General features: G+C 39.7%; 1 protein-coding gene across 1 annotated transcript; it reads left to right on the top strand.

Moving 5' to 3' along the window:
• Positions 1-1,704: 1,704 nt before the first annotated feature.
• slitrk6 (SLIT and NTRK-like family, member 6) lies at positions 1,705-4,941 on the top strand (the record flags this gene model as incomplete). Its single annotated transcript, XM_079461948.1, has 1 exon — positions 1,705-4,941. The coding sequence occupies one exon, from the start codon at positions 1,705-1,707 to the stop codon at positions 4,189-4,191; it is 2,487 nt and encodes an 828-aa protein (XP_079318074.1). The 3' UTR covers positions 4,192-4,941.
• Positions 4,942-11,655: the final 6,714 nt, after the last annotated feature.

Raw genomic sequence — 11,655 nt, 5'->3', positions numbered from 1 at the left:
CGTCCGGAAGCATTTCAGTCTTAAGAGTTCCACAGGGACTGGCCGGGTGTTTTATGTTTCATCATTTAGATAGAAGTGTGTTGTGTTTAAATGACATTGGGAAAAATACAATGGGGTTGTTTCCTGGCAGTCGAAACGTACGGTCACCCAGAGGAAGTTGTTATTGCTTTTTCGGTTGCTCTTTTTTTTATCCTTAATGGAGTTCTTTGTCGTTTCGTTTAAGTGTAAACTTTGATTCAGTTGTGTCTGGTAAAGTTCCCTAGGAGGCTTAAAAATAGAAACAAATGAGACGATTGTTGACAAGCCATGCAGTACGGAGCCATAAAATTATGCGGACAGCCCGGATATCGTCGCCCGGGAGGAATAGGAGGAGAAATAATTGGAAACCACATCATTGGTTCGAATCCCAGGGAATAGAGCAGACTAATGTGAATTCAGAATTACATTACATTTATTCATTTGGCAGATGCTTTTATCCAAAGCGACTTACAAGTAGTTTTTTACAGTGTCACATTACTGCAGAGCAATCAGGGGTAAGGTGCCTTGCTCAAGGGCCCTTCAGTCATGACCTGCTGGTACTGAGATTAGAACCAGCAACCTTCTGATCACAAGACCAACGCTCTAACCACTAGGCCACTTTAATGTTGTACATTTGTAAGGCATCCAGATGTTAGAGGTAGCAAAGGCAGAAAAAGCACATCTAATTTATTCAGAGAAATGTCTCATATACTGCAGGTCAGTGCTTATCAAGTTAAGTCAGTTTACATCATTCAATGTGTTTCTAATGTACTGTCAGTGAATATATATGCATGCATCCTGTAGAGGACTGTGGAGTTGAAGACAGAAAACATCTCGTTGAAGCTTAAAGGGATAGTTCAGCCAAAAATAAAAATTCTGTCATCATTTACTGACCCTTTCAAACCTGTTTGCTCCAATAAACACAGAGAAAGATATTTGGAAGAATGTTCAGTTCTGGGACATTGTTTACTACCATAGTTGGAAAAGAATATTGCATTTATTGTTGTTCTGTTGAACACAAAATGAGATATTATTTTATACAGGTTTCGGGGGTCTCCCTTGACTTCCATTTCATTTCTCCTACTATGTCCTGGAACTAAAAATTACACAAATTCTTCCAAATATCTTTCTCTGTGTTCATCATAACAATGTCATTTATACAGATATGAAATTACGTGAGCGTTTGTAAATGATGACAGAAATTTCAGTTTGGGGTGAACTATCCCTTTATGTACATTTAAACATACTTTATGTATGTTTTTTTTTTTATAAATTTGATTCTTTTTATTTGGTCATTTTTAAGTAACAACATTTATTCATTATTTTGTATATATATTTGTAGCAGAACGTGTTGTGTTTTTACTTATTTCTGACGGAGAAAAAGACAACACATACTTTATATACTATAACATTATATTATAACCTTGTATCTCCGTATTTCATAATTTTGTTGTTGTTGCCAGAAATCATTATTATTATTAGTCACTCTTTGTCTTGGGACATGCAAATATCTAACCAATAAAAAGCATAAAAAAGTGCATATATATTTGTTTTTTCAGAACTTTTACAAAAGTATTTCCCATTGACTGTTTCTCAGTGTTTTTATATTAAATTGCTTTTGTTGTGTGATAACTAATAACTGCACTAATTATTTTCCTTTCTCTTGACTTTTAGATACGAGACAAAATGCTGGCCAGGATAATTTACATTTGCCTCTTCTTTGCCGGACCCAGTTCTGGAGACATTGAAGCCAGAGTATCTTACGGTGGCGCTTGCGAATCTTTGTGTGCCTGCGAAGAGAAAGAGGGACAGTTATACATGAACTGTGAGGAGAGAAACATAAGCAAAATATCTCAGGTGCAGGTGCCAGCTAATAAGTCTTTCCATCTAAACCTGTACAAAAACGACCTGGTAGAGTTGCGTGCAGAGGATATGGATGCTTTCCAGAAAGCCTCGACCTTGCATCTAGGAGCCAACAGCATACAAGAGCTGGAACCTGGCGTCTTCAGTTCACTGGGCTCTCTGAAAAAGCTTCACATCAACAGCAATTTCCTGGTCATGTTGAAGGAGGACACGTTTCAAGGCTTGGTCAGTTTGGAATACCTTCAGGCAGACACAAACTTCATCCAGGTTGTGGAGCCCGGGGCCTTCAGCACGCTCGTCCGTCTTAAAGTTCTGATCCTCAATGACAACTCCATCGAGTTCCTTCCCCCAAACATTTTCCGTTTCGTGCCTCTGACCCATTTGGATCTGAGAGGAAACAAGCTGCAGACGCTGCCCTACGTGGGTTTCCTGGAGCACATCGGTCGGATTATGGAGCTCTTGCTGGAGGACAACACATGGGTGTGCGATTGTGAAATCTTACATTTAAAGGTCTGGATCGAGAACATGCGGGCACAGTCGTCCATTGGCGATGTGATCTGCAACAGCCCCCGTGATCTTAAGGGCACCCCGTTGGCCAAGGTGAAAAGAGACGTGCTTTGCCCGTTCCACGCTGGCATCAACCTCGAGGAGCCGTCCAAGTCCTTAGACATGGTTGTCACCCCATCCACCAAGGTTGTTCAGATCCCTAAAGCAAAAGATGATGCAAAGATCCCCACACCTCCCAATGGCCTAGGGACATTCTGCGTGTCGACGTGCTCCTGTCACAATCACCCGAGCGTAGGTTTTTTAGTGCACTGTGAGGACCGAGGCATTCAAAGGATATCTGATCTAGGCGTTTTTGAACAAAGCCCCACCAAGCTGGTTTTAACAGGGAATTTGATACAAAGACTTTTGAAATATGATTTTGTAACGTATGACAGGTTGGAATTGATCAATTTGGCAAACAACCAAATAGACTACATAGACAATGAAACCTTTCTGAGTATGAGCAGTCTGAGAAAGCTGTACCTCAATGGGAACCGAATGGAAAAGATTTCCGCCACAATGTTTCTTGGTCTTCATAACCTGGAATATTTGTATTTGGAGTACAATTTAATCAAAGAGATCGAGGCGGGGTCCTTTAACCCCTTGACCAATCTCAAGCTTCTTTTCCTGAACAACAATCTGCTCAACGTTCTCCCTGGCCAGATCTTTAGAAACGTGCCCCTGTTAAAGTTGAACATACGTAAGAATTTTTTTATGCACCTGCCCGTAAGCAACGTGCTGGACCAGCTGAATTATCTGGAGCAGATTTACCTTGAGGACAACCCCTGGGACTGTAGTTGTGACTTAGTCAGCCTCAAACAGTGGGTGGAAAAACTCAACATGGACACCGTGATGGGTTCCATCTTATGCCACACACCTAGAAAGCTTTCTAGCGTTGAGCTCAGAAACATCAAGCATGACGTCCTCTGTCCTGGTTTGGTCACCTATTACTCATTACCTGGAGCGACAGAGAACGGTGTTCCAGTCACGATCGCTCCAGAAGGTGGAACCAGCGGCTTCTTTCGCTCTCTGACAGAAGCAGTGCCGCTCTCGGTGCTCATCCTGTGTCTTCTCATCCTTCTCCTGATCGTCATCTTCTGTTCTGCTGGCATTGTAGTCTTCGTGCTGCACCGTCGGCGAAGGCTAGCCAAGAAGAAGCAGGTGGAGGAGCAGCCGCGTGAGAGCAGTCCCATCCACCTGCATTACAGTATGTACGGCCAAAAGACCACCCACCGCCTAACCGAGAGGCAAGGAACCGGCATGTACGATGAAGCTGGCCGTAGCCCAATCGTTCAGGTCTGCAGGAACCCCAGTTACTGCTCACAGCACAAAGAATATGAGCAAGAGGAATACGACGCTGAGAAGCCCAAGCATATTTGCCCTAGCATCCTCGACAAGGAGAGTGAATCGCTCCTCACAGGAACCAACGTGAAGTTCAGGGCCGTTACAGATTACCCCGCCGAGTTTGGCAGTTTGGGAGATGCGACGTCCTTGTACAAGAACATCTTGGAAAGGGAACGCGAGCTCCAGCAGCTCAGCCTCACGGAATACCTCCGAAAAAACATATCGCATCTTCAGCCGCCTGTAGACATGCAAGTCCCCAACCATCACCAAGAGCTAAAACTGATGGAGACGCTGGTGTACGCAAGGCCGAGGAAGTTCATGGTGGAACAGACTAAAAACGAATACTTTGAACTTAAAGCCAACTTACATGCAGAGCCAGACTATTTAGAAGTCTTAGAGCATCAAACATCTTTCAACTGAGATGATTACACTGTTACAATACACCTCATACTGCAAGTGCCTTAGAGCGAAAGAAAAATATTTTTACGAGGGCACAATGTCTCATTTCAGGTCGTTCTTGGATTCATAACCTTTAAACGGTTGGACATTGCAGCTGTTGGATTATACTTTGCAACACAATTTAGCGCAATGAATGATGGCGTGATGTTTTGTCTTTGGACGAGATTGGCTTTGCTCATGTTCCTGATACCCAAACATTCATTGTGCAGTGGAAATATTACATTTTCTTTGTTTGCTACATCGTAGATAAGAATATAAGAATATCATAGATGCACTTCACAATTATTCATGCGACCAATATGAAGCTCTGTTTATCTGTAGCTACATTGCTTTTTACGTTTTTTCATTATTTTTGTCAGACAGAACCTTAAATGCTAGTAGTGACATTCCCTCATCCGGTAGGTTGTGATTTCAAAGTGCCCAACACAGTGTTCGATCATTAAATATTAAACAAAACCTCGCCGGGTGTTTCGACCGTAAAGTCATAGGATCGGCCATCGCTGCCCGTTTATCGTGCCTGAAATTGGCCTCTCACCTGGAATCCTCCGTGTAACTAAAGAGTTTGTTCAGAAATGTTATCGTATAAACCCACTCGCTTATGTTTCAGATATGTGCAGAAACTCTGTTGGGCGTCCTTGGAGAAACGGAGAAAAGAATTGCACTACTTAAAATACCATTTAAAGGTGGTTGATGACAATCAGATATTGTGATGCAGCACAGACTATACAATTTTTCTCTTGAATACCCGGGGAGTGTAGCTTCTGCTTTGTATAATAATGTTGTTTAAAAGTTTTTCATATACACACATCATATCTGATTCTTTTCTTTGGGCATGACAGTTGTGCAGGGTGTTTTATCTTCATTTTCTGACAGAGGATTGAATTATATATGTATATATATATATATATGTATATAGAGAAAATATGCACACAAGCTGTTGTGTCGAGCCTTGAAATGTTTTATTGTATGGAAGAGCACCATAGCTTTATTTTGTACCAGTGTAGATGAGAGTTATTTATTCTGTATATTTGTACATAAGTTAACATTTATATGTTTGTGCCTTTAATGTGGTACCGATTAAGCTGTAAATAAAAACAAAATGAATCGAGTGCATTGCAATATTGTACACCACACAATCAAAAGAGCACACAACAACATTGAAGATAAATCTTTCTTATGCTATATTAAAATTATTAATAATACAAAATAATATATTATTACCGGTTTGTTTCTACATTTTCATTCTACATTGTTTCTACACCATAGAATACATGTACAGTATATTTATAATAACTAACTGAATATCTGTGGTGTGCATAATCCATCATGTGAGATCTATGTGATAAAATAAAAACAGTATATTTTTATTATAGAGAAATACATTTTTAAAATGCCTTTCAGTTTTTGTATTTATTTATTTTGAATGTGTGAAAGGTCATATGCCAATCAAACTCCTTCGGTGGCTGAAAATTCATCTGTTAAATGGACAGATTGCGTGACAAGGCCTCATGCAGAACTATGCAGATTGAAGTTAAGATGTGATCCAGACTACATCATATACTCTTTAGATTTGATGTAAGATCTGGGCTCTGACACAAAACCAACTGAGATGTTTTGTAACTTTAGTTTGTAAACCAAGTGTCTGTTCCCCTAGACATAAAAAAGCAGCTTGTTTTTTAAAACGCGTACTTAAGACCCGGTGACAAAGATGATTCAATCATTATAAACTATAAAGTTGTAAATCGTATCCAGCTATTCAGACAACTAAATGACTATGTCAGCGGTGAATTTGCGAACAACACAACTCTGTCAGATCTTTGTTTTTCAAAAGAACCTTTGTGAGTGCACAGGTAACACATAGCATTCATTCGCACCTCACGACAGGGCTGAAGCTTTCTTTTCATCCGCTCTGCTCTTGCATCTTCCTCAAGTGTCTCTCTGACATTTTCCCGTTAACCATCGTTTACAATAATCTCCTGAGAAGCTGGAAGTCGCCCTGGCATGTGGAAAACAGCATTAGGACAAAACATCCGACTTGTGACGGTTGGCTGGAACTTCCAGCAACGTGCAGACCAGCGTTCAGCGTTTCTTTTTTTAAGTATGTAAATGTTTGTGGTGTGATTGTTTCACCGATGCGTTGAAGAATGCAAACGAATGCACGTTGTTCCATCTGTTATTTGTGTGACAATATGGCATGCACTTGAACAATGCCACCGTATTGATAAACAAGAGAACTTCAGTCGACTTGACATGCAAGGTTCTGCTAGAGCGAAACACACGGAGCTCTCGCCATCTGAAACCTTCTAACCTTTTAATGCCTTCCGTATACCAGTTCAGGGGCGAGTCTGCTACACTTCAGTACACAAACTGATCCTTTATCCTGAACTCGCCTTGATTCGGCAAATCCTCTACAGAGGAAGCTCAATGGATGTAGGAGGCAGTGAGATGGGTCACTTAAGGGTACCAGAGACACATGCAGTGGGGCACACTGCCAATGCACTGAACTGCAATGACGTTCAGATTCTCATTTTAAAGAGATGGTTCATCCAAAAATGTAATGTTGTCATTGTTTTATATTCAACATCATGTGCATCAAAACCTGTGTATAACCTATTTATGTTTTGCAGAACACAAAGTATAATTTGAGAAATGTCTCAGTGGTTTTGTGTTCATACGATAAGAGTCAATGGAGATCAGTGTTGTTGAATGTGAGAAAATAATGGAAATTCTTTTTTGGGGTGAACTATCCCTTTAAGTGTGTAATGTCTTAACTAAAAGTTAAAGTAATTTAAACATCGTGTTACAATTGTTTATATTATAAATCAAGAGATTGTCAAATACAAGATTTAACTGAGAATATAAATGTCTGAGTGAACTAAACAGGGTCTCATAGGTACAGGAATGGCTGTTTACGTAATTCACTATATACAAGACATACCAGTCTCTCGACTCACCCGGTGAGACGTTGCGCAACTAACATTTATGCATTTACAGTGTACACCCCTAACATGTCAGGTCAAAACTAACACAGACTTGAAATGATTTGTTGTTAGGTTTGTCTAGTATTAGAGAGCATTAGAAAGACTTTCAGCAGTGGATTTCATGGACTCTGATGAAGAAAATGTCTTGTACTTGACCGAACAAGTTTGCACATATTTTCCGTCTGTTTGTAATTGAGTTGCTATGTACTTTAATATTGTGCACTTAAGTTCATGTGTGTTTAACATGCATTTGTAAATATGCAAATAATCTCTTCTGCTTTCTGCATCTTTATATACTTTACATTTTTACATGTAGAACATGGAATTCAATTATTAAAAGAAGTTAAACCATAGTCTGTTTGAATACTAGATTCTGATTGGCTGGAAGGTGTGCTTTTGAACCTTTTAATGCACGGGTAGCTCCAGACAGTTTGATCAATGTTTGAAAGGAAAAGAGGAAACTAACATTTTCACCTGACTGATCAAAAATAACACTGTAAACATCAATAGCAGCTTTAACTTGGCAAATGGGTGGTTCTTGGTCATTTTCGCTGAAATATTTTGCATCTTTTAAAACGGTACACCTTGCATAAAATGTTAATACTTAAAAAAGATATTTCACCAAAACATACACATTCTGTCCTCATTTATCGTAACGTCTTTAAAAAAAAAATTGTCATGAGTTTCCTCAGTGGACCCCAAGAGAAGATATTTTGAGAAATGTCTCCGTGGTTTTGTGTTCATACAATGGAAATCAATTGCGTTCAATGTTGTTTGGTTCCCAACGTTCTTCAAAATATCTTTTATGTTCTACAGAAGAAAGTCATGCAGGTTTGAAATGACATGATCCTTTATATGTATATTTTATATAATTTTAACACATAAAACGTTCTGGAAGACTATACATCGTTTATTTGTAAACATTCCTGTCTGTTTTCTCAAGTATGATTCATGTTTAACCACTCAAACATCAAGAAGCATGTACATTTTTCAAAGTTAACTATTCTGTTTCCCTCATGAGAGATGTTTGCCTGTGGCGGTTGAGATTATGGTGAGCAATTAAATTCTAGTGCAGACTGACTCCCTGAAATTGATATCACTTGTCAGTCCAAAATGTGTCCAAAGACGCTCAGAGGATCAAATCGCTCCACATTTAATTTCTTTTCAACATATCACTTCTGCTTGCTCTCAATAACAGTATTCAGAGGCGGAGTCACGCTACTCCATGTCGTGACTGGTTCTGTGCATAGTTTTAGAGATGACATGAGAGTTAAATCATCTTTTGGCAAGGTCAGTTCTGAAACGTTGTGTATTTACCAGCATTTGAAGTCAGTTTTCTATGCCGTTGGTGATAAATGGGCGTCAACGAGTTTATCTCCTGGGGCGAAATGATAAAAAGAGAAACTTGTTTCTTGCAGAACTGTGAATCTTCTGTCAGAGATCTGTAAGGCTTTGTTTCCCTGAATGAGGTTTGGAATACATTAGTTGTTACTCATGGCTAATTTGCTCCCTGTTTTTAGTCCCCGCCGAAGTGACAAACTAGTTTGACGGCGTGATGGGCAAGTCATCACAAATGCCCGCTCTCATATTCTTTCCTGTCATTCACGACAGATTTGCTTTGGGCTACACCTCAAGTGTGTGACAGATTTCTGCCAGTTCTTTTCCTCTGTTGGCCGGTCCGAAGGAGAAACTCATCTCTCCCAAATGTCATAGTTCTTACCCTTGACCTCTCTAAACAAGAGTTTGTCAAGTGACATCTGTCTGATGAGTGGATGCTAAAATACATGCATGAGGTTTTTCTCTGCATCGGATGACTGTTCTTAAAGGTTCTCCACCTTGTATTTAGTTACCGGTTTGTCCAGAATCATCTTGCTAAGTGTAACTTAATACAAAGTGGGTATTGCGAACAAGATATGTATACATAGATGCCCGATCGACATGTCAACACATCTGCCATTTTGGAACATTCAAGTTGCTGTCATCACTCAAGATGCCATAACAACTTGGATTTAAATCACTGAAGAAACCATGCACATAACCTTTCACACCTTTTTTTTTTCATATGTTGTTTCAGTATTACAGGTTTTGAAACAGCATAATTTCAAAGTTATTTTCAGTTTTTCCGAATTGTCTATTCATAGGTACGTGTTAAGTAAACAATCATTTTATTTCATTCTGTTAACTACTAACAATATTTCTCCCAAATTTCAAATATAAATATTGTTTGTATTTGCAGAAAAGGAAAATTGGAGAAAGAGGTGAAAATAGTAGAAAACATGCTCTGTATTTGTTCAGACATAAAATACTGCTAAGCAATACAACAGTTATTAAATAATTATATATGGATTTTTATGTTAGTGGTGTGTGTTTAAGCAAAACTAATCTCAATTCTTTGATGTTGGAGGCGGTTTGGGGTGGTTTTTGGCATGTGGCTGTTCTTTTGCCAAAGTGTTCTGGTTGTACATCATTGCAATAATAGTATGTCTTCAATTAATTGAATTGTTGATCGCAAGGTGGGTAGGTCTGCAGTCGGTAGATTTGGTCCAGGCTACTCTCTCTTCTTTCTTCTTCATGCTCTGGAATTACTTCACCTGTGTTGTCTTGTCCTTGCCTAGGATAAAATATGAAGTGAAATTGCAGACTTTACCTCAACAAGTCATCATGGGGACTCATTCAAGGTTGTGGCACAAATACCGTGAAGTGAGTTATGTCGTGCTTTAGTTATAAATTCCACGAATCCCCATAGCAGTATCAATGAGGTCGCTTGCTTTTGCAAGCACCACTAACCGCATGCACATATTATTTTGTCTAAATCCTGCCATTCTGTCTCTGTTTGATGCATTAGTATTCAAGGTCATATGTAACTAACAGTTTGAATCTTATTTCCCCTGAGCAAGCTAATGAGTTCCCACTTTTAACGTGCCGTCCTATCAATGTAATTGGTGCAGTCCAGTTTTTCAAGCAGCATGTGTTAACATTAGCTTGACATGTTACCTGTCCGCTGCATATCTTGTTTGCCTCGGGGAGGCAGCGGTATGGCATGATTTTTATCCCTTGTCAGCAGCCAGCTCATTTAGGAATTCAATAACCAGACTGGCCTATGAACTGCTGCTCCTTTGTGCTTTCGCTACAAACTACGCTGACAAATGATGAGAGGTGTCCTTGTGTGCTATGCATCAAAATGGCATCGGCAAGTGGATTTTTTACATTTTTCAGAGCAAATGGGAGTCGTTGGTGCGGAACTTGTTGTCCGGGTGCAGCTGACGTGTTCAGGGTGCAAGGGTGTCACAATTTTTTAGAAATATATAACCTTATAGCAAGACACACAATTTGAGGTGCCATTTATTTAGAAATATTATGTTGTAAACCTGTATTAAACTCTTTCTTCTGTGGAAGACAAAAGAAGATATTTTGAGAAACGTCTCAGTGGTTTTGTGTTCATATAAGGTAAGTCAATGGGGTTCAGTGTTGTTTGATAAGGTGAGAAGTCTCCCTGATGAAAAGATTCCATGTCCTTATAAGCAGTATTCTTCACGTGAGTAGTAATGAGGAGCACCTGTCACCAATTGGAGATCTGAGTGAGAAGGATGAGAAAAAGAAAAGAGAACACTTCTGAGCATACAACACTCACAACGTTACACCAAAGTTGATATTTATTTCTCTTACGTACAAAAGAGAATATTTGTACGGGAACGTAACACCAACGTTCTTCAAAATATCTTCTTTTGTGTTCTGCAGAAGAGAGAAAACCATACAGGTTTGGAATTACATTAGGTCTCATTCAGTTTGGGGATGTAATAAGGTGCGTTTTAAAGCCCAAAGGGTCACCAAATGATCTTTGACCTATGTCCACTCCAAAATTCCTCACGAGTGTGCACACGTTTAATGGTCTTTCAGTAGACTCTGCGCCGTATTTCAGAGTTCCTGTGGTCGACTGGTTTGTCACTCTTACTTTGTGATCAAGGTTGGACACCAATGTCACTCTCAAACGCTTTGGCCTTCTCACAATGTCTGCTAGACCAGCCCCGCGGATATTTTTAGCTGCTTCACTGCACCTCTGAATTGAGCGTTGGCCTTCCTTTCTAGATTAGATGCCATCGCCTCTATTTAAAGTTTGAAACAGCTCTGATCAATTCCTCTTGAACTGGCCGTGCACTTGAACCAACTTTGCGGCCTAATGTCTTCACATGTCGCACATCATTTCCTCAAGCGCTCTCATGATTTATTGTTCTGGCTTCTTGTAGGACTTCCTTTCTTCCCAGATTGTTTCTGTTACAGAAATTTCCAGAAAGTTGAGTTTTTCCAGATATTTGGCAGGGATGATCCCGGGATTCATGTTATATATCTGTGTTCAGAGCTGTCAAAGTTCTACTGTTCTTACGAGTGTAAGCGCACCGTTACGCTGGCTCTGGGTTACCAATGCAAACACAACACTATTGTGGAA

Source organism: Barbatula barbatula (assembly GCF_947034865.1).
Source record: "Barbatula barbatula genome assembly, chromosome: 8".
NCBI classification, from domain to species: Eukaryota; Metazoa; Chordata; class Actinopteri; order Cypriniformes; family Nemacheilidae; genus Barbatula; species Barbatula barbatula.
This window is presented reverse-complemented; position numbering and strand designations above follow the sequence as displayed.